This window comes from Barbus barbus, assembly GCF_936440315.1.
Source record: "Barbus barbus genome assembly, chromosome: 14".
Lineage (NCBI taxonomy): Eukaryota > Metazoa > Chordata > Actinopteri > Cypriniformes > Cyprinidae > Barbus > Barbus barbus.
In genome coordinates, this window is record NC_136742.1 from 25,023,050 (window position 1) to 25,047,190 (window position 24,141).

The following is a 24,141-nucleotide window of genomic DNA, read 5'->3' on the forward strand; positions in this document are numbered from 1 at the left end:
AATTTAATATATATATATATTAAATTAAATATATATTAAATATATAATGAAATAATACATATAATTAAATAAGAAATAATACATCGCTTTCAATTTAATGTATAAGATTCAATTTTTTATTACCAATATATTTTACAGAGCCAATAAACAAAACGAATTCTCTATATATATTAAAAATAAAAACATGGATTAGATTCGCTTTTCTATGTATGAAACAGCAGATTTCACAAACACGCCAGTTGACGGCACATCTGTGACGCCACACTCCATCCGGGTCCTCCGCGCCTGGGCCATGACGTCACGGGGTCCAGGAATGGCGGCGCTGTCTGCAGAGAGAAGCAGCCCAAAGAGCCAGAAACTTTATTCCTAACATCGTTCAGCGGCTACACGAGCTCCACCGCTCCACCGACGGCCATATCCTCCTCTTAAAGAGCCAGCGCGACGGCGGAACCCAGTCTCGACGCTGTTAGCGCTGAATTCCGACGTCCCAGACTCTATTAGTTTGCTTGACTTTGCGAGGGCCAAAAGACAAGAGCAAAGACAGCGACTAACGGTACATAAAACAACAACAAGCGCCCCGAAACACGCTCTTTCGAGTCCGTCCATTTCATAGAAGGATCTTACTTGTGTTTTGCTAGTTTCTTGTCTTGCTCATACACCGAAAGGCACGACACTGGCCTGATAAGGTGAAGCCACCAGCCGCGGGTTTGATGCCACGATGGAGAGTTTAACACTGAGCGATGTCGAGCAGAAGTATTACTCTGAACTCTTCCTCTCCTGTGATGTGGATAATGCCAAGAAAGTGGCTTCCAATGGCAAAGTTCTGGACCTCTTCCGGGCGGCCCAGCTCTCAAACGAAGTGGTCCATCAGGTACAGTATGCATTTGATTAAGATATGTGTGTATTAGTCAGCAGATCTGTGTTGTTATGCTTCTACACTTAGGTAATTAAGTTGAACAGATGGCTCGAGTTCATCGTTTCAGACATGCTAATAGCTCTAATGGATCATTTGGGCGATGTCAAGAGTGCTTAGACCGATCTGATGAATGAATCTCATTGTTGCCGAGTTGCACAGATGAAGGGTGATGCATCTGGAGGGTTAAACTTTGTTTCCTGTGTTGTGCAAGTCTTTAGAATTATTAGTTGCTCCTGCTTCCTCTTAAATATCAGAATAAATAGTCCCTTTCTGTTTTTGTCACGGGATCCGTACAGTTGATGACTCTTTGAAATGTGATTTTCTCACTTATAAAAGTATTAATGCAAGGAGGAAGGTTTGAGGTTATGCACAATGCGTGACTTGTGATAATTTTTTGATTTAATTCTATTCTGATAGTTTTGTTCTGTCAGGCATCTTTTTGTAGGCTGCTGGTTTGTCATAGAGTGCTGTTTGTTTCTTTACTGATGATGGGTGCTGATTAACACTCATCTGTTGCTACACTCAGCACTGTTAGAGCATAAGTTTCTAAAAAACTTGTGGTCTTCATAGTCTTTATTTGCTAGGTTTGTGGCCAGAGTTTAGTGAAGGGGTGTGTCCATGAGTTGCGTCTTTTTATTGTGTAGATATTGTCTGAGCAACAGATTTATTGATCTGTAATACTAAAGTAATTCACAGGGGTCATCAAGGCCATTTCATTTAAGGTTTACATGTGTAAAATATTAAATTTTTTTAAGTTTTATTTCTTTACGGATGGATTTTTAATGTTTTACCAGGCTAATTAACAGCTGTTTATATTAAATAATATTAGTTTTCTGATTGAAGTGAGTTGTAATATCATGTATACTGCCATTTAAATTAGCGATTGACCAAAGTGTTGTCTAATTCAAGAAAGGTACCCATAGTTGAGACCCCTTGTTACATATTGTACAAAAATGAAGGTTTGCATTCAATGCCTGGCCTATAATATCATCTGTGTAACACCATATTATTGTATTTATTTACATACACTGCTGTCAAAAAGCCATTTCAAACAGCTTCTGTTCTATTTATCAAAGAATCCTGAAATGTATCACCGTTTCCACACAATATTGTGCAGCACAATTGTTTTCAACTTTGATAATAATAGGGAATGTTTTTTGAGCAGTATATTAGAATGATTTCTGAAGGATCATGTGACACTGAGGGGGTGGCTTCTAAAAACTCAGCTTTGTTGTCAAAGGAATAAATAACTTTTTAAAATGAATAAAAAACAGTTATTTAAAATGTAAATTGTCACAGTTTTTTTCTCTATTTGAAAATAAATGCAGACTTGCTGAGCTGACTTTTGAACAATTTGAGCTTATATTGCAATGTATGTTTATACATTCATACATACTTTTATTTATTATTGGTGTACATAGTCATATACTTTTACATTTATATTTTAATTTTACTTGTAATACATATCAGTTTGAGAGGGACTATTTTACCTTTAGCTGTTTTACAATTATTATTTTTTTTTAATTAAAGGCGTCCTATTATGCTTTTTCACTTGTTGAATTTTAGTCGGTGTGTAGTGTGTATGTTTGGGCATAGAACGATCTACAAAGCTACAAATCTCAAAGTCCACTCCAAAGGGCGATATTTAGTTTGAAAGAAAATCTATTTTCAAGAACTACAGCGAACGGCTCGTTTGGACTACAAAGTTGTTTTCCTGTATTTGTGACATCACAAATTGTAAATCCCGCCTACGGAAATTTGAATGGTTGGCGGGTGGGGAGAACACTTGGTTGAGCACTGCACATTTCAAAATCGAAACCCAGTGCGGGTGTTTTTATATCACTGTATTTCTGATGGAAACCAACTGTTTTCAGAAAATTTTGGATGTCATTTTCATTTCATCTTGCATATAATGTCTGATAAAGCAGCGTTTGAGAGCGGAGCTCTGTTTTGTGTACAGCGTTAACGGGGAAACCTCGATCTCTCCCACTCCAACAGTGGCTCCCGCTGGCAGAGAATTAATTTGCATATATATTCGGCCACAAATAGTGTAAGTCTGTGGGACTATGGTATAAACCGTGGCGGCGCTAGGGCGGGGCTTGACGGGGCTATAGCCCCATCAGAAACTTACTTAGCCCCGGCACAGACCCCCCTGTTTTTTAACTCGGTGTCACTCTCGTTAACATTGAAAAATAAACATTAAAAACCTTAAAAAAGTGCCTAATATGTGGCATATAAACAATTGATATTATGGGGAGGGCTCAAGCAATTCAAGAAAGAAACGCGCAAGACGGTGAACGTCAATTCACTATAGAGAAAGTGAAAGTAAAAAAAATTGATGGCTAATGCTGCATTAATGGCGCATATTCTCTCAGAGACAACGAGAGACAAATCTACTTTAACATATGCTGATAACGGTATATAACTGTCTTAAATTATTCCCTTAATATTTCTTTTGTGGCTCGTATAGCCTAATGAAAAACATGAGAAGAAACGTATTTCGCGTTAAACAGGTTGTTCTTGAAAATCAGTGCCTGAAATAAAGCTGCTCTGAATTTTCATTGATGACTGCAGTGTTAATCATTTTAATTATAGGCCTATAATTCATTGTATGAATTAATAGACCTGTTTTAAAAACATTTTCAGTGAGGAGTAAGCTAGCCTATTTTATTATCCTCACATTGCGGGGCAGTATTTTCATGTAATTTATTAATAAAAGTAATATAATAATAATCATAATAGGCCTAATAATAAGAAGAATGTAACAAGCCTACATTAATTGGAAATGCTGAATCCTCTTCATAGCCTATTGGCAATTTTTGATGCTTGTCTCTGGCAATCATCGACACATGATACCATGCAAATCAATCACCCACAATGTGTGCCCGTGTGGAAATAGTTGTATGAATTGTACAAAAAAAAGTGTAGTTTTTATTGAATTGAAAATAGAAAAAATACCAAATATATCTCTCTTCTATTCGTTCATAAATTATATAACTTTGTAAGTGTCATATTTGGCAGTTGACATTAGTATGTTACTAATAACAGTGGCATATGAGAAGTTTAATACCACAGGAAAAAAGTAAAATATGCCTTTTTCGAAGTTGCTGTATATAAAAAAACTGATAGCTAAAGTTTAGGCGTTCATTACTTTCTCTCAATTTAATTAGTTTTTATTTAGCACCCCCTCTGAACAGTTAAGCTCCCCCTTAGCACCCCCAACAAAAAAATCCTGGAGCCGCCACTGGGTTTAAATAAATTCAACTATAACAGTTTCAGTGCAATTCATGTTATATTGTTAGAATTAAAGAACAAACATAATACATATTACCGTTGCACTTATCTGTACATAGTCAATGCAGTTATTTTTAAGCTGTTGTTGACATCCCATCTAAAACGTGGTTTAGCCAATAAACAACAACAATAACATAGGGCTGGACCAGAATATTCGAATATTCGAATATTCGTTTGGAGGGATGGCATTCGATTTTTCATTTTGAGATTCGAATATTCGAAAAAAATAAATAAAAAAAAATAACACGTGACATCGATCCCTGCGAAACGGTTCTCATTCGCGCTTTAATGACTAGCCCTTGCAGCAACGCCAACATCGTGATTAAAGAGAAGAAGGACCTGGTCTACGTTGAGGTTAGACTAATATTTTATATTAAATTATTAGTAAATAATTTAAATGTAATATAATATGATGATTTTGCTACACTACTTCATCTCGTGCACAATGCATAATTTGACTAAGAAAATGCTAATTAATAGGTTGTCCGTCTGGCTGAACATCTGCACCAGCAACAGACCGATCGGAATGTGGAAGAGCTGTCTGCAAGCCATAGAGAAGAGGAGACTGCGGCGCCACCACCAAAAAAAAAAAAAAAACATCAGGAGATTTTAATGCTGATGGAGTCCGATGACGAAGAGGAAGAAGAACATGGAGACGGCGCAAAAAAAGAGATGGAGCAATATTTAAAAGATGCTACAAAAGTACAGTCGGGCCCGCTTGCATGGTGGAAGCAAAATAGTGACCGCTACCCTAAACTGGCATTTGCAGCCAAACACCTCCTTTGCGTTCCGGCCACTTCAACTCCATCAGAGCGCATTTTTTCAAAAGCTGGCTACATCGTTAACAAGACCCGAAGTTCGCTTTTTTCCCGAAAATGTAGACAAGCTCATCTTTCTTGCACACAACTTGAAAAGAGTGTAGCTAAATAGGTAGCTTTTCTAGCTTCAGCTTGCAACCTGATTTTATTTATTTGAAAGTTTGATTTGTAAAATTGTTCGTTTATTGAAATGTGAACTAACGTTAGCTTATTTTATTTAGCCCATTACATTTTGTTTTATTGTATAAGGGATTTGTTTTCTTTTATTTAAACACTAAATAATGCTACCTTGTCATTTATTTATTACAGTTTGTTGAACTTTGTTAATTTATTTGTTGTTCTTTTATTTAACTAGCATACCTTTTATGGTGTCGGTGTTACTCTGCTGCTAATTTCTGATTTAAGAGTGATTTTGTTGGAAAAATGTTAGGCTAACTTATTTTAAAAAATGTGCTGCTAATATCCGATTTGGGAGTGATTTATTTAAAAGTTTTACTTTGTAAAGAATATTTTGTTTATTTTATTTAGACTATTAAAATGTTTTTATTCTATAAGGGAATTCATTTAATTTTATTTAAACTGTTCGTTAATTAAAATGTGTGATTTTATTGAAAGTATGCTGCTGCCGTGTTCTTTATTTATTACAATTCGTTGAACTTCGTTAATTCATTTTTCGTTCTTTTATTTAAATAGCCCTTTACGGCGCCTTACTGTGCTGCTAATTTGGGAGTTATTTGTTTGTTTGATAAATGTTGGGCTAAAGTATTGCTCTGACAGACCTGTTATTGTTTTGTATTATAGTGCAGTGTTCGTTCTTAAATAATATAAACCCTGCCTGGGCCGCATGTAGCGCCCGGCTTTCGGCTTGTGCTGTTCTGTCATTTATTAAAGTTTTATTCATTCTGAAAGTGTCGCGACTTGCCTGTATCCATATTACACAAAAATGCGACTTTGCACTCCCTTGCGTCCCCAGCAGTTGGATGAACGGTTCTCGACATAAAAATGCAACAGACAGACACACACAGAGAGATTCCTGCCTTTATTAGAGATAAGAATATATTCAGCCCCCTCCCACCGAAGCTTCGAATATTCGATGTTGATCACTACCGAATACTCGAAGCTCAAAAAATGGTATTCGGACCAGCCCTACAATAACATTACCACTTTAATATGTCTTGCAACTTCCGTGCATGCAAAGGTTCTGCCTGATCCTCTTGTTCAATATTCTCAAGGTCTGCATTGATATGGCAATATTGACGAACATGCTGCCTTAGCAAGGTGTGGGGCAATACTGAAACGCCGTCTAATCTGTTCCCCAATCACAACGCACTGAGACAGCTAACCAATCACAACACATTTCGTTTTTCGGAAGGCGGGCCTTCATCAAACCCGGAACTAATTGAGCTGTTTGTGGCAGGCTGGGGAGAAAGGTATTGCAATAATGTAAATTATGTGAAAAATAATGCGATTTTCGAACCACCAAGCATGAGAGCATGTTCTAGTACACCCCCAAAACAAAATCAAGACTTTGTAAAAGAGCATAATAGGACCCCTTTAAAAAAAAACCTAGTTTGAGATCAAATAATTGGCAGACTGTTTCACTGTTCATTAAATGTTCTTTCAGTTATCTCCAATCCAGCTTAGTGCTTATATATATTGTGTGTGTGTGTTTAAACAGGCATTAACTTTAACTTACTCACTTCTGGTCGTGCTAGTGTATGTTCACCTTTGTGTTCTATGTTAAGGTCAGTTTATCTGATTGATAGTTCTGTTTGCGTTGTTCTAGATTACTGAACTTTGCGGGGCCACACGCCTCGGTCATTTCGGTCGGAGTCAGTTCTACATTGCACTGAAGCTCATTGCACTGGCCCAGTCTGGACTGCCCCTGCGCATGGAGAGCCTGAATAGTGGTGGGTAGCAACAAACCTTCTTAAACCCTTTCATAGCTGTTTCTGCATGTGTGTACCGTATGCACTAAATCAAAATGCTCTTTTAATGTAAAGTTATCACATCCTTGTAATTTCGTAGACACTCATTTTACAAATGAATCCATTGTGGCAGTTGCAGCCCTTTAAATAACAAGAATTAGAGGATAATCTTACTGCCTCTTCGATGAAAAGGACTGAATGTGTATATTTGCAAACACAAGACATTTTTAATGCTGGTATTTAGGTTCAAGTCCTGGAATAATATGTTGTATATATAAATTACTGTTTTTTTTTTTGGGGGGGTATTTTTCTGTTGTATTTGTATATTTCTGTGTAAAGTTTGTTTGTGCCTTTTAAGCCAAATGCAAATGCTCCTGTTTGTTTATTGACTATCATGGCTGTTCTCTGTATAAACTCAGTACCTGACAGGAAGCCCTGTGCAAAAGCACTACATGAATTTTGGGAAGTTAGACACAAGGCCTTGTAAAAGAATGAGAAGTTGACAGTGGTATAAATAAGCAGGAAATAAGACCCGGCTTGTAGCCTTGAAAATACTGCAAGAAAATGACGACACAGTCAACAGGAAATTGCTGACAGTACCCTGGAGTTTATATAGGCTTTGGATAAACTTGGTTTCTATTGATTTCAGCTCCATTTATTTTGAAATTAGTAATAGTTGTTAAGCAAATATCAGTTTGTTGACAGTAGTTGCGTATTAAATCTGGCTCTGAATACAGAAGTCTAATGTGGAATTGTGTTTGCAGTCAGGGATATGCCCCTCCCTCGCTTTGTGATGAGCAAGAACGAGCAGGAGACGAGGCACGCAGTCGTGTTCGCAGACACAGAGAACCAGGGACCCTACCTCCCCAGACCTCCAGGCCGAGTGCAAGCCAAAAAAGTGTCAGCGCATGAGATGATTCAGCCCTGTTTGCCCACTGTAGATCCACAGGTACTACAGAATATATTCCGTATGCTATTATTGACTATGTGTGGAAATATGAAATCAGTGCATTATGCCTTGTAAATGCAGCCTGCTAGATCTGTCACTATTATGTAGTACACATTACTTATTTATTTGATAACAATATTGACAATAAAGTGAAAAATCAGTAATTGTGGTTTAATTTAATTCACTTGAATAATTGTTTGAATATACACTGAGAAATGGGGGTTACTTTTTAGGCTAATATAATGCCAGATTCCATTATTTTAAGAAAATAAATGTATAATAATATTTAACTTATCAATTTTTAACTTAAAATATTCTGTTTAAATAAACAGGTGTTTCAGTAGTGTATTTGTTTTTTGATGCAGTATTAAATGGGTATCGCCAACTGTGGAAAGTTTTAGTTTAGGCAATCACTAGGCAAACACAGTAAGTTTAATAATAATTTATATTGTATTTTTTTTAAAGATTTTGTTTGTGTTTTTTGTCATGATTTTAGTTTTCACTCTTTGACACAACTAAGAGGTTGTTTTTTTTATTATTGTTATTATAGGTTATTTGTTATGACCTGGGGGGGTTGTGTGGTAGTGGTTAAAGCACTGATCTGATAACTCAAGAGTTCCATTAATTTTTTTTGTGCCAGGGCAATTAACTCCAGAATGCTTTATAGAGTCTCTGTATTAAGTGTACTGTTTTGCATCTGTAAAATCACTATTTGTATCTCTGCTGTTCCAATGTCATCTGTTTGGTTGGAAGTCTGTAAAGTTACTAAGTAATTAATTTAGTTTATCTCTGGCAACAGCCGGACACCACATCTCCTGTAGTGTCACCGCAGCAGTCCCCTCCCACTTCACCCCATGCCTGGAGGAAGCACAAACGCCAGGCCAGCGGTGGAAACGTGGACAGACAGCCCTCAGTGCCAGGAGTTGTTTGGCCACTTTTTAGAGAAGCACAGCCAGGTACTCAATGTTCAATAATACTGTCATATATTATTTAGGTCACACAATAACCCTACTAACATTAACAAACAGTAAATTATATTATTTTATATTATATTATTGATTTAAGTATTATAATGTAATATTAATGTAGTAATTTTTTATTAATTAAAGTTATTTTAATTTAGGTAATTCTAACTTAAAGATCAGTTATACTTGGAGATGTTTGATCTTAAATGTCACATGATGTACTGGATTCTTATTAAATTTTCAAGATGTGTAGTTTCTTAAATTGATTCATTCTTATCCTTTTTTTTAATATGTTATCTGTTTCTCTTTCTCCTCTCTCTTTCTTTTTTGTTTTGTCTTGCCTAAGAACCAGTTACAGGTGATGGGATGTGGACCGCCCATTCACCCCCTCCTGTCCAGGAAAGTTGGGTCAGTTTTACAGACACGCCCCCCTCCAGCACACTTCCAATGCATCCCCCCTCAGCTCAGGTAATGCAATGTGGGCCTCCATGTATACATTTGTTATGTATACAACATAATCTGTCACCACTAGCCTGCTGTAACCAAGGCTTCTGTGGCAGAACAGATGTTTACTTTTGTGTTCACAAAAGCAGACTTTATTAAATATTTGCCAAGCCCAAATGAATGCATGTTCAGAGAATTACCTGCCATATAAGAAATTCGAAAACAAGGTAGTTAAGTAGTTTTTTGTGTTGTTTAAACTGTTTAAAAAACAGTTGAAATCTTCAGATTTAAAATTACTAAGCAACACAACTGTTTTCAACCTTGATAATAGTGAGAAATGTTTCTTGAACACCAAATGTTTCTTGAGCATATTAGAATGATTTCTGAAGGATCATGTGACACTGAAGACTGAAGATTCAGCTTTGCCATCACATGAATAAATTACATGTTAAAATAAATTAAAATGTAAAAGATTTAGATTTTTCTTATTGTAATATTTCATAATAATAAGTATAAGATACACAAAAATTCTTACAGAATCTTACCAACTCCAAACTTTTGAACAGTAGTGTACATAATATAAGTGTATTTCAAAATCTAATTCTTATTTTTTTTCCTCCTTTTCTAGCCGGAGAGCACAACAGTACGAACTGTGCCATCTGCAATGATCACAAATGAAATCCAAAGGCAGACCAGCGGTTATGATGACCCCTGGAAAATCACAGATGAGCAAAGACAGTATTACATAAACCAGTTTAAGACCATTCAGGCTGATCTCACTGGTTTAATCCCTGGTTAGCGAGACCTTGTTTTGAACTGTAACTGCCTTTATGCTGTTTTCTGTTTTGAATTAACCAGCCTAAAAATTTATCCATTCTCTATTATTCAGGCTCAGCCGCAAAGGAATTCTTTACAAAGTCAAAACTGCCTATTCTAGAACTGTCTCACATTTGGTAAGTAGTTTTATATGAGTTACACTGTCTCTCGTTGTTAATTTTGGATGACCTTGGTGTAGATGCCCTGTCTTTAAAAAGGAAGTTGTCCCTGTCATCTTTTTTTTTTTTTTGTGCCTTAAAATATTCATCTCATCTGTATTGACTGACCTGCTTTACCTTGCAGGGAGCTATCAGATTTTGATAAAGATGGTGCACTGACCCTGGATGAGTTCTGTGCTGCGTTTCATCTTGTGGTCGCTAGGAAAAATGGTTATGACCTTCCTGAAAAGCTCCCTGAGAGTCTAATGCCAAAGCTTATTGACTTGGATGACTCTGCAGGTAAGCAGAAAAGCTTCACACCAACCACAGCTTCAAATTGGGAAATATGCAGCTCAGTTATCAGTTATTATTAGAACGTTCTGCATACAGAGTGCTTTTTAAAACCTTTTCTGAATATATGTGCATAGTACCGTTTCCAAATACACAGAGGTATATGAAAAAATACTTCTGTAGTGTAATTACAATATTATTTTGTGGCCACTTGCTGGTGCTCTATTTAGACACATGCACTACCATTCAAAAGTTTGGGGTCTCTTTTTTTTTTTAAAGAAATTAATAAGGTTGTTCAGCAAGGGCATAATCTAAAATCTAACAGACTCTAAATCTAAATCAATCAACATCTATTTCAAATAAATGCTGTTATTTTGAACTTGGTGTTCATAATAAAAACACTGTTTTCAACATGAATAATGAACATGAATAAATCTGAAAATTCAGCTTTTCCATCACAGGAATAAATTACATTTTAAAATGTATTAAAATAGAAAAGTTATTTTAAATGGTAATAATATTGATATTGTGATATTACTGTTTTACTGTATTTTTGATCAAATAAATACAGCCTTGGTGAACATAAGATACTTCATTCAAAATCATGAAATATTTTATCAACCCCAACTTTTTGAACAGTAGTTCAGTTATTGTGGGGATTTTCATATTATTTTTGTTGTTTTACAAAAAATGTTGCAGTTGGTTGTGACATTGTCACTTCTCAGCATTTTAGTTTTATTGTAGACAGAGAACGAACTTGCTTCTAATTACAATATTCTAATAACAGCTTCATAGGTAGTGAGCCTGTCTCTTAGCAACAGTTTTCACATATTAAAATGGAACATAGAATACGCCCTTGGGACCCTGAGAGTCCTTGTGAAGTTTTATGATGTTTATGACCTTTAGATGCAATATTATTCTGCTGATTCCATATTCATGCTGAATGATGTTCAGGTGTCTGCATAAGTTCTTTATTGTCTGTCTGTATGTTTCAGGAGATCCAGAATCTGCTCCTGAGGTGGGCTTTTCTGCTTCCCCTGTGGAGGTCACTCCAAATAAGTCTCCTTCCATGCCTTCCCTGAACCAGAACTGGCCTGAGCTCAATCAAAGCAATGAGGTTTGGACTTTGGTGTTCTCAGTGTACCTTACCTCTTTCACTCGTTTTTGTAGTTCTATCTGCCTTTCTTTATGGGAAAATAAAACTAATACACTTCTGGTCAGGAGAAAGTGGTGCCAGCAAAACACACTTTCATCTCCAGACATGTAACACTCTCATGAGAATTGTTGTGACTAGGGATACACCGAATGTTTGGCAGCCGAAAATAGCAAAAAAAAAAAAAAAACTCTTTTGGTGTTCGGCCAAATAAGCGAAAAGACAGAGTAATATGTATTCAAATAGACACACGGATTGCATATATTCAAACAGCACTGCACGAGCATGCGGCACCAGGGTTAAAAGTCCAAAGCGTGAGGAAAATCTGCGCTGAAACATTGTTACTCGTCAGTTGCTCATTACCATTTTTATAAATTTTTTATAGGCATGTGACAATGCAATACGTGCGACCAACTCTTCCCAAATTCGTAATGAGAATCATTTATAAATCTGTTGTCAACAAAAGGAAGCACTGAGATCTTCCTGCGGGTTTCTGCCAAAATAAAAGCTGAGAAAAAGCAGCAACTCCATTAACATTCATAAATGTTAGTATTGTAATTTTACTGTTGTTCTGTAGAATAAACAATTATAATGAAAATAACAATTACCCTACAACAGCTCTATTAATACATTTATTATATTCACACATAATATTGGGATCTGTAATATATTCTAATGTTTTAAAAGAATTTTATTTTGCTCAGCAAGGTTGCATTTATTTGTACAGGAAAAAATACATTCCTGATTCAAGAAGGGGTCTCAAAAATAGCCAAAAAATATGACTTTACTAACTTATTAATTTTAAGTTAAATTGTGCTTTGTTTGTATAATGTCTGCTAGAATGTAAAAAAATGTTCAGTGTTAAGTAAATATTTTTTAATTGTTTTGTAATTGTTTTTTTAATTTAAAAAGCAGGAAAAACAGTAAAAAGCACATTTTGGCTATTTAATTTATGCAATTGTAAAAAATGGCAAAATAGATGGGGAAACAAATGCGAAAAACCGTGTTCGGTATTCAGCCTTCGGCCCAGTGTTTCATTTTGTTTGGCTTCGGCCAAGAATTTATTTCGGTGGATCCCTAGTTGTGACAGTCAATTCTTCACTGTTTTGTTGGGAATGTGGCGGCCTTGTAGTCAAAACTGCTGACCTGAAGTCACATTTTTTTTTTAAGTCTTCGATTAACCTCCTGGAATACTTTTAATGGAATTCTCCATAATATGACATTTCCGAGTGAAACAAAATATTCAATGGAAAACAATGCCAGGATTTGATTGGATCATGTGTGTTCTTTACCAGCACAATGAACTATAATTTTAGTTGTTGACATTATTTTTCAAGGTTATGTCGGCATGAAACCAGAAAACGTTTTACACATTTTAAAATAAAATATGATTAAAAGTAACATGTTTCTATGATATCCCATTTCTGCCACAAATCATACTTGGTAAATAATTATGGCAATTCATATCAAAATGATGAGATTCTATGTCATCATTAGAAGCCAGAATTATGAGTTAAGAAGTCATAATTATGATTTCAAGTCAATTTTATGTCATCATTATGATTCTTTGTCATGGTTTCAAATTTTTATGTCAAAATCATGATTTACCAAATCATGATTTTTTTCCCCCTTATATGGTGGAAATTGGCTTCCAAACTTTTATCTACAGAATAACTATTAAATATTGCAAAATAGGACTGGAGACATTTAAGATGGCAAAAAGAGTCCTTTTTGATTTCATGTTGGATTTCAGTTCTTTTTAAAAATTCTTATTTTATTTGAATATTAAATGCTTTCTCTTATCCCATCTTAATAGGTACTAAGTAACTTTTAAGTGAGATATTTATTAGTTAATTTCTTATAAAAAAAAGAGAACCTTTAGGGTGCTTACAAATTATTTGTTTGAGCATCTCGACCGGTCTGACACAGCAATATTGGCTCAACCAATGGCAGTGGAGTTTAGGCCGGGACTATCTGTTTGGTCGACCAATGACAGAGGGAGATGGGAAGACTGTTCAAAAAACCATTCCAAATAGTCATTTCTTTTTGTAGTTTTATTTGACTACAAATTGACGCACTTCATCTATAAACAGGGCTGTGTTTCCCAAAAGCATCATAAGCCTAAGTTGATCGTAGAACCATTGTCACCAATGGAGCAACGATCAACTTTAGAGAAATTATTTAGATGATTGATTTAGAGAAACGCAGCCCAGGTCAGTACGTTTTGATCTACGAGATCTAATTATTGGGGTTTCTCTATTGATGACCACAGCCTGTTTCATCAAAGCTGATCCTCGTAATAGGGAAATAAAATGTGACATTCTACCTTTCAGCCTATAAGGTCATTAGGAAGACAATTGGTCCTCTGTGGACACCAGAGAATATGCAACAGTACAATGCAGGACATATCACGGGTTTCTCCTAACAGTCAGGGGGTGGAAAGGGCACTCTGTTGTTGTATTATGGCCTCTGTTTGTTTCTGTGAGGAGTAGAGTTGCTCCACCTTGTTGACATGTCTCTGCTCTGTCTCTCCAGCAGTGGGAGACTTTTAGCGAACGTTCCTCAAGCTCACAAACTCTGACCCAATTTGATTCTAACATTGCACCAGCTGACCCTGTAAGTCAATCACTCAATGCTCTTTCATGATTAATGATATTCATTAACCCAGTACTCTGTAAATTCTCTCTGAGAGCGCATGTCCTCAGGATAAATTCACAGCCACAGTGCCATCATCAAATTATTAATTTTTTGTTTTTCCTTTGCTTGCTGAGCTTACCGGTAATTCTTTCATGCTCGTTCTTTCATGTAATCCAAGTGATGACTCTGCTGGCTGTCCTTTGACGGTGTTGTGATAAAATGTTTGTTTAGTTACTCAGTGTCAGGTTCTTAACTATTCCTTGTTCTTCTTTATGACTGAGATGATAAATCTTCATTAGGCACACAGTTGTAGTTTTTCGCAGTGGTTGATTTGCTTGTTTATTGTAGGATACAGCAATAGTCCACCCTGTGGCCATTCGTATGACACCCAGCAAGATCCACATGCAAGAGATGGAGCTCAAGAGAACTGGAAGCGGTGCGTCCGTTTATGTGCATTTACAGTGCAAATTATATTTTTGACAGAATTCTAAGCAGCAACATTTGAAGGATTTATTCTCAAGATTCATTAAATTATCTTGTTGTTGTTATTTTGGGCGTATTCTCCATCTTTATCATCTCCATCTATTGCTCATACTTGAGTTTAGGGGTATAGAAATATTTTTTTAATGATTTTTCACCCTAAAATGACCTGCATTGAAGAAAGGATCAAAGGCCATATTTTGCATATCACAGAGACTTAGGTTTAGGCTTTATTTGACCAGAACACCTTAGTGTATAATACAGTAAAACGTGCAGAAGCACCAATGCTTTTTTGTTTTCAGAAAATGTAAGACCTAGTTGTTTAATAGAACTTGTAATTTTCAGTCTAGAAATCTCTTATAGGACTCTTTCTGCCACAATCCATCATTAACATACACTATCATTTAACCCCCAGTTTCACAGACAAGGCTTAAACCTAGTCCCAGACGAAAACGTAAATCTAAGCTGGTTCATCTGAAAGAAACTTGCACTGATTTATCTTAAAATATATCAATGCCGTTGTTTTGACTCAAGATAGACACCAGTAATGTTTTTTTTCTAAGGCACGTTTATAAAAAATTACTTAAATGCCTTAATTGAACTATGACAGGGATGGTGAACGTCGGTCCCAGAGAGCCACAGCCCTGCAGAGTTTTGCTTCAACCCTAATCAAACACACCTGAACAAGCTAATCAAGGTCTGAAGGGTTACTAGAAAGCTACAGACAGGTGAGTTTTAATTAGGGTTGGAGCTGAACTCTGCAGGGTTGCGGCTCTCCAGGACCAGAGTTCACCACCCCTGAACTATGGCCTAATCCTGGCTTAGTCTAAACCCCGTCTGTGAAACCAGACATAAAAGTCTGGGCTATGTAAGATTTTTTAAATGTTTTTGAAAGAAGCACCTCTTATGCTAATCTAGGCTGAATTTAATACAAAATACAGTAAAACATTACTATTATTAAATATTTTTATAATAATATTATTACAATTACATTATTGCAAACAAATAACCATTTTCTATTTTAATCTCTTTTAAAATGTTATTTATTTATGTGATGGCAAAGCTGAATTTTCTGCAGCAATTATTCCATTTCTCTAGTGTCACGTAACATTTTAATGTACTGTTTATTATCAGTGTTGAAAACAGTTGTGCTGCTTTATGTACAGTCATGGCCAACAGTATCGGCACCCTTGGTAAATATGATCAAAGAAGGCTGTGAAAATTAATCTGCATTGTTAATCTTTTTAATCTTTTGTTTAAAAAATTCACAAATCTAACCTTTCATTGGATAATAAGAATTTAAAATGGGAGGAAATATCATTATGAAATAAATGTTTTTCTCTTATACACATTGGCCACAATTAACGGCACCCTTTTATTCAATACTTTTTGAAACCTTCATTTGCCAGTTTAACAGCTCTAAATTGTCTCCTATAATGCCTGATGAGGTTAGAGAACACCTGACAAGAGATGAGACCATTCCTTCATCCAGAATGTCTCCAGACCCTTTAGATTCCCAGCTCCATGTTGGTGCTTCTTCTCTTCAGTTCACTTCACTCATTTTCTACAGGGTTCAGGTCAGAGAACTGGAATGGCCATAGCAGAAGCTTGGTTTTGTGCTCGGTGACCCATTTTTGTGTTGTTTTTGAGGTTTGTGTTTGGATTATTGTACGGTTGGAAGATCCAAACATGGCCCATTATAAAATAAGTCAGTCAAATTTTTTTTATCTGTTGGTATTTGATAGAATCCATGATGCCATGTGTCTAAACGAGATGTCCAGGACCTCCAGCAGAAATATAGGCCCACAACATCAAAAATACAGCGGTATATTTCATTGTACACATGGGGTACTTTTTTATCCTGTGTTCACCAAACCCATCTTGAGTGTTTGCTGCTAAAAATCTCATTTTTTAGTTTCATTTGACCATAGAAGCCAGTCCTATTTGAAGTTCCAGTCGTGTCTGACAACTGAATATGCTGGAGTTTGTTTTTGGATGAGTGAGGAGAATTTTTCTTGAAACCCTCCCAAACAACGATGTAGGTGCTGTTTGACCTTTTTTTTTTTTTTTTTAAAGGTTTTCTGACCCCAAGACTCAACTATTTTCTGCAATTCTCCAGCTGTGGTCCTTGGAGAGTCTTTAGCCACTCAAATTCTCCTCCTCACCGTACATTAGGACGCTATAGACACACGTCCTCTTCCAGGCAGTTTCGTAACATTTTCTGTTGATTGGAAATTCTTAATTATTGCCCTGATGGTGGAAATGGGAATTATCACTGCTCTAGCTCTTTTATTAAAGCCACTTCACTAATTTGTGAAGCTCAATTAGCTTTTGCTGCACATCAGAAATATATTCTTTGGTTTTTCTCATTGTGATGGATGATTAAGGGAATTTACAGGAAGTCATGGCTGGGTAATTTCATTTTCATAATCACCCTGGAGTGTTCAAAATTGTGAATATGAATGGGAATATACTTCAGAGATATTTTACTCATAAGAATTTTTAGGGGTGCCAATAATTGTGTCCGTGTATTTGAGAAAAACATTTATTTCATAATGATATTTCTCCCCATTTAAAATTTTTATCCAATGAAAGGTTAGATTTTTGTGAATTTTTTAAATGAAGGATCAAACGGATTAACAATGCAGATTAATTTTCACAGCCGCCTTTGATCATATTTACCAAGGGTGCTGATATTTTTGGCCATGACTGTGTTTTTTAAACCATGAATTTCATCAGGATAATTCAATAAATAGTACCTTTTGAAAGAACTGAATTTATTTGAAATGGAAATTTTTTTGTAACAACGTAAAAATCTTTACTGTCACTGTTGAATAAAAAAAAAAAAAAAAAAAACTAACTTAACTGTAGTATTGTTACTAGATGGATGGATGTAGGGCTGTGCAATTAATCGCATACGATTGTCATGCGCATCTCGTCAGTAAAGCCGGTTCTGTGATTGGCAGTAAATCGCCATCACCTGCTTGCATGCGATTAATTGCACAGCCCTAGATGGATGTAATATTTTTAAACAAATTGGATTATTTACTCTTGGTTTTACAGATCACACACATCCAACAAGTCCGTTAATGGCGAACCCACCAGAACTTTCTGATGAGACCAAGTTAGCAGCAACTATTAAGTTTCCTGGTACCACTGTTGGTAAGTACATCTGCTCTATTCAAGCATTTAATTAGCTGACAGGAAATCTTCTCTCATAATTCATTCAGAGCCATTACCCTTCCTTACAGGAGATGGCTATAGCAGCTCAGATTCATTTACATCTGATCAAGAGCCCATTTCCAGCGCTGTGAACAGACAAAGGTACTTAACGTCTTGCAGCAGCACCAAATTCAGACTCGCTTTGATCTTTGTTGTTCTTCGTATTTATGTTGTTGTGGCTATAAGAAATCGCAGATTAACATGAATTAGATTTGGAAGTTATTAAGTGGTTTAGATGCATTTTTGTTTTTGTCATGTCATATGTTTGGTTTGAACATGGTGTGACATTTCCAGTGAAAAGTATTTACAGCTCGTGCTATTGCAGGTCTCACTCTGGCACCTCTCCGGAAGGACTGAAGGTTGTGGCTCCGCCCCCACCTCCGCCCCGCCCCCACGCCTCTCACTCACGGTCTTCCTCTCTAGACATGAACAGAAACTTTGCTGCTGTCCCTGCAGGTATGCATGCACAGAAACAGTTATCAGGTAACATAGCTTCATGTTTCGTTGGGGTGTGGTTAGGAAAAGCTGAAGTTCTCTTTTGTATTTACTTCTCCATCAGGTCCGCAGCAGCCGGGTGTAGTTGCCTTTCCCCCAGCAGTGCCTCCCAGACCACTGCCCACACAGGTATAGCCCAGTGGTTAGCAATTCTGTATAAACTGTTTTCAAACAATTAGACAACTATTACACTTTCTTTAGAAGAGGAATTCAATATGTAATGTACATATCCCCAGACATCAGTGCCACATGGTCACCGTTCGGTAGAGGGAGATGGTCCTCCAGCACATACCAGCACGTCACCCCAGCAGATGCCAGAACAGCCCAACTTTGCTGACTTCAGCCAGTTCCAGGCTTTTGCTGTCGACCAGCCGGCAGATGATGGAGAGAACCCATCTGACAGTGGACAGGTACAAATGGAGCCATTTATTATAATGTTGACAGATTATGCAGGAAAACCTTTTTTGTGATGCAAAAAAATATACACAGATGAATTGTTTTCAAAAAACTTCAGCATGTATAAAATAAGTAAATGTTAAATTATACACTACCCTTCAAAAGTTTGATTAAGATTTTTTTAAATGCACACCAAGACTGCTTTTATTTGATCGAATCATTCTAATATTCTTATTTGGTGCTTAAAGAAATTTCTTCTTATTATCACTAATGGAAACAAACAGTTGTACTGCTTAAAATTTTTGTGGAAACCATAATAAATGATAAAATACAATATAAATTTGTTCTTTCTTCAAAAAAAAAAGCTCACTGACCCTAAACTATTGAACTGTTGTTTATATATAATGCATATGTATATATACAGGCAGAAAGATGTGCAGAAACCACCGGGACGGTGAGAACAGCAAAGAACGACGTTCAGGCAGAGGAACGAATTGCAACCACTGTCAACTCTGTAAGACATTCTCTACCAACCAGTCTTCATATTGTATATTACTTCATCATTATAATCGCTCAATGTGTTTTTGATAGGCCAAAGTATCCACTCCATTGGCCCCACCCCCTAAACCTGTTCGTCGAAGACTGAAATCAGAAGATGAGCTCAGACCAGATGTGGAGGACCTCCCGCAAAAGTCTAACGTCATAGCCACTGTTCTAGCAACCCAGCCCTCAATTCCACGGTAAGATCGACAGGAGAGAACACTGAATTTTATTTTATTTTACATGACAAAATATGTATGTGTGTGTGTATATATATATATATATATATGCGCCACTTTATTAGGTACACCTGTTCAATTTGCTTGGTAACAGAATGGGGAAGAAAGGGGATTTAAGTGAATTTTGAACGTGGAATGGTTGTTGGTGCCAGACAGGCTGGTCTGAGTATTTCAAAAACTGCTGATCTACTGGGATTTTCACGCACAACCATCTCTAGGGTTTACAGAGAATGGTCCGAAAAAGAGAAAATATCCAGTGAGCGGCGGTTGTGTGGACGAAAATGACTTGTTGATGTCAGAGGTCAGAGGAGAATGGGCAGACTAGTTAGAGATGATAGAAAGGCAGCAGTAACTCAAATAACCACTCGTTACAACCAAGGTATGCAAAAACCATCTCTGAACGCACAACACGTCGAACCCTGAAGCAGATGGGCTACAGCAGCAGAAGACCACACCAGGTGCCGCTCCTGTCAGCTAAGAACAGGAAACGGAGGCTACAATTCGCACAGGCTCACCAAAATTGGACAATAGAAGATTGGAAAAACGTTGCCTTGTCTGATGAGTCTCGATTTCTGCTGCGACATTCAGATGGTAGGGTCAGAATTTGGCGTAAAGAACATGAAAGCATGGATCCATCCTGCCTGCAGGCTGGTGGTGTAATGGTGTGGGGGATATTTTCTTGGCACACTTTGGGCCCCTTAGTACCAATTGAGCATCGTTTAAATGCCACAGCCTACCTGAGTATTGTTGCCGACCATGTCCATCCCTTTATGACTACAGTGTACCCATCTTCTGATGGTTACTTCCAGCAGGATAATGCACCATGTCACAAAGCTCAAATCATTTCAGACTGGTTTCTTGAACATGACAATGAGTTCACTTTACTCAAATGGCCTCCACAGTCACCAGATCTCAATCCAATAGAGCACCTTTGGGATGTGGTGCAACAACGGGAGATTCGCATCATGGATGTGCAGCCGAGAAATCTGCAGCAACTGCTTGATGCTATCATGTCAATATGCACCAATTTTTTGGGAATGTTACCAACACCTTGTTGAATCTATGCCACGAAGAATTAAGGCAGTTCTGAAGGCAAAAGGGGGTCCAACCCAGCACTAGCAAGGTTTACCTAATAAAGTGGCCAGTGAGTGTGTGTCTGTGTGTATATATTTATTTTCAATAGATCGAGGCATGATTTTCACAGTTAAGCAATAAATATCATAAAAATGTTTCCTGGATACAATTATATTTTTATTGTATTCAAAATTATAAATAAATACGAATGAATATATATAAATAGTATGCAATATAATATATATTTTCCCCCATATATTTACTGGAGTTTTTGTTGAGAGGTTTGCCCAGCTATGTTCACTGTTTGCTTGTACCCTATAGTACACTTCCTCTTCCTGTTCTGTTTAAAAATAGGTTTATCGGTAAAGATAAGAAGGCCATCCAGGCTTCCATTAGAAGAAACAAAGAAACGAATACGGTTTTAGCCAGACTCAACAGTGAATTACAGCAGCAGTTGAAGGTATTGTGAGATGTCCTTGAATGTGACAACTGTTTTTTTTTTTGTTTTTTTTTTTCATAAGACAAGCTGTTCAAATGTCTGACAATTTGTCTTTTTCCAAATTTTATCTTCATAGGACCTGCTAGAAGAAAGGATATCGCTTGAAGTGCAACTGGAACAGCTTAGACCTTTTTCGCATTTGTAAAAACAGTGTGTGTGTTTGCTTCAGATTGAATGTTTGTGTGTATGAAAGAGTGATTACCCCAGTTTTTTCTTTTTATTTGTTTTTTGAGTGGTCTGTTGGATCCTCTGGCAGGATGTCCATTTCACCCGTCTCCACTCCTCTGCTGACTGTGTGAGAAGAGACACAATCGCTGCTTCCTCCAGACTGTTCTGTCTCATACAGCCATTCAGAGGGATGGGGTCCAGGAACATTATCCTTTATGGCACTTTGATGAAACAGAAAGTCTGAGTGGTTGTATGTGTAATACCCCAGACATTGCAGGTTATGTTTAACTTGTGAGGCAAGAGCCTGACGTCATGGCTGGCAGGAGGCTGTAATTCTGGTAAACATGAAGGAGCCTCTTCCCCTCCTGTTCTCCAGAGTCCCGAGGCAGCTTGTCATGTTCTTCCATGTTAGAGGTACCCGTGTGTGCTCAGACAATCATGTTAGGCCATGCACTGGTCGTACAGAGGGGAGAACAGATTTTTGGGAGATCATACTATTTCTTTGCTTTAGAAAACTTATTCTGACAGGCACTTGTTAAAGGGACAGTTCATTAAAAAAAAATTTTTATTCAGCCTCATGTCGTTATAAACCCGTTTTTTTTTTTTTTTTTTTAATATTGGTGGCTGATCTTTTTCAAATAATGACAGTAACACGGACTGGGGATTTCAAGCTCCAGTAATACAAAAGATACTCCATAAAAGTGTGCTATATTGAAATGATTTCATGGTCATATGATTGGTGTTCGCAAGGAACAGACACTGATTTTTTTGTGTGTAGTGTTCTTCTGCTGCGACTGAATCATTGAGTTGAACTTGAGCACTGGATCAGTCAAAATTGTGAATGATTCATTTAATTTTTTCTGGATAATCTGAATCGTTGAAAAGTTTCAAATTAATCTTATGTTTACAACTCAGACAGTCACTTCTCTTACAGAAACATGGCAAAGAGAATTACGAATAACAATTAAAATTTCAGTCTGTTCCTCGTGCGAAAGCTATTGGCTTTAATAATTAGAAATATAATCCAAATGTTGTAGGGGATACTTTAACGCTGCTTTTGTTAGTAAGCCCTCTCATATTAAAAAGAGTGACCAGGATATTCTCCAAAAATTCACTTTTTGTGTCACATGAAAGAAAGAAAATCTTATGGGTTTTGAGCACATGACAGAATTGTTATTTTTGGATGAACTGCCCCTTTAATATTTCTTCCTCGCCATACCGGTGGACGGCACATCTGTGCGTGTTTGTTTCATGTGCGTGAGAGAGTTTGAGGACAACAGTTACAAATGTATGGCATCAAAAACTGCTTTCTTTTCTTCTCTTAACACACTCTGTTGAGTTATTCCAAAACGACTCGTTCAATCTTGTACAGTCTTTCACCCCGGGATGGCAGGTGTCCCTCTCTCAGTCTCAAATGTTGGCTGTACCTCATACGGTACATGAACTGATTCAGTCCTGCATCATAAACTCTTGGGACATCATCAGTACGTAAACCTGAGACCTAAAACTATGACTACACTTTTTCACCTTCGGCTTTCATTTGTCTTTTCTCGTCACTATTTTTGCATGTCGTTCACAATCTCATTTTGTATAAAAGTCTCTTAACGATGAACCACTCGATTTGTATCTGTAACGTCTGAACTAATGTGACGTTTGTGTTGTTACATAGACTTGCACCCTGTCTTTCATTCATCGGTTTGTTTTGACTGATGTCCGTGTTTTTCTTTTACTCATCCTTAAAGCCTTACTTCCTGATGTGCAGGTTTTCACAGTAATGTACCCCCCCCCCCCCCCCCCCCCCGCCCATGTTAAATCAAGGTGAGCCTTTTCTCCCTGCTGTTCAGGCTGATTTATTGTATCAGGGGTATGTTGTATATTGTATGATACACACCTTTTGATCTCATATGTAAATTTGCATTAATTGCTGACTAACAGCAAATATTCTATTTAATTGCGTATGTAATGGCTGTGGGATCATAAATGTTTAACTGCATGGATGTGTCTCTGCAGAATGAACTAGCAGCTGTGTGATTTTTACACAAAATAAAAATGGCACAATATTTTAATAATTTCCTTTTTTGTCAAGCGCTCCAACTGTTTTCCAATAGTGCATTAGTCAACTCATAAGCAACTGTCTTTGAGTGAGTCGAAAGTGATTGAGTTCAAAAACACCGATTCAAGAACAAAACAAATGACTACTGTCTTTATGAGTGACTCATTCGATCATTGATTTGTTCAAAAACACTGATTCTGTAATGTGTGTGTTGCTTGGAGTCCCGAAGGTTGAACTTTTTGTTTGTATAAAATCAATATTGCGCGCTCTGTCATGTTGAATTATGCAGTATAATTTATAAAAAATTCTACATGGTTTCAAACTTCGAATTTGACTAGAGATTAGAACTGAAACAATAGATCTTAATTAGATTTGACATTTAATGCGGATGAAAATGAGGCTGTGTAAAAGGTCTATTGTATAAAGGTCGTTGATCACAATTTTCAAAACTCCATTGAGCAAAATGCTTCTGTCCCTCGAGCCTCAATTCATGTCAAAAATTAATATTTGGCTCTACCCTGACTAATGTCTATAATCTAAAACCACATTAAAAATATTTAAACCTAAATATTTTAGGATAAAGAATAAAGTCTTATATATTCAAAT

The 24,141-nt window shown here is 36.8% G+C and overlaps 1 protein-coding gene across 3 annotated transcripts; it reads left to right on the plus strand.

Annotated features, from left to right (window-relative positions):
• Positions 1-276: 276 nt before the first annotated feature.
• Positions 277-23,557, plus strand: LOC306880286 (ralBP1-associated Eps domain-containing protein 1-like). 3 transcript variants are annotated; one of them, XM_079433729.1, is made up of 20 exons: positions 277-871; positions 6,815-6,938; positions 7,721-7,905; positions 8,705-8,861; positions 9,217-9,338; positions 9,943-10,108; positions 10,204-10,267; positions 10,434-10,588; positions 11,575-11,696; positions 14,268-14,348; positions 14,718-14,805; positions 17,913-18,011; positions 18,101-18,173; positions 18,397-18,527; positions 18,631-18,695; positions 18,803-18,976; positions 19,387-19,476; positions 19,554-19,702; positions 21,170-21,275; positions 21,391-23,556. In XM_079433729.1, exons 1-20 carry the CDS (start codon positions 719-721, stop codon positions 21,457-21,459), a joined length of 2,373 nt encoding a protein of 790 aa, XP_079289855.1. In that variant the 5' UTR covers positions 277-718; the 3' UTR covers positions 21,460-23,556. The 3 variants fall into 3 exon arrangements, with proteins under 3 accessions (XP_079289855.1, XP_079289856.1, XP_079289857.1); XM_079433730.1 differs by having other exon boundaries at positions 9,217-9,278; XM_079433731.1 differs by lacking the exon at positions 14,268-14,348 and having other exon boundaries at positions 21,391-23,557.
• Positions 23,558-24,141: the final 584 nt, after the last annotated feature.

What these genes read in the sequence shown, in the direction of transcription:
- LOC306880286 (XM_079433729.1), top strand. Translation starts at nt 719, where the DNA reads ATGGAGAGTTTAACACTGAGCGATGTCGAGCAGAAGTATTACTCTGAA. An exon ending in TTTTAGAGAAGCACAGCCAG is followed by an intron (nt 8,862 to 9,216) that starts GTACTCAATGTT and finishes GTCTTGCCTAAG; the next exon opens with AACCAGTTACAGGTGATGGG. An exon ending in AGCTCAATCAAAGCAATGAG is followed by an intron (nt 11,697 to 14,267) that starts GTTTGGACTTTG and finishes CTGTCTCTCCAG; the next exon opens with CAGTGGGAGACTTTTAGCGA.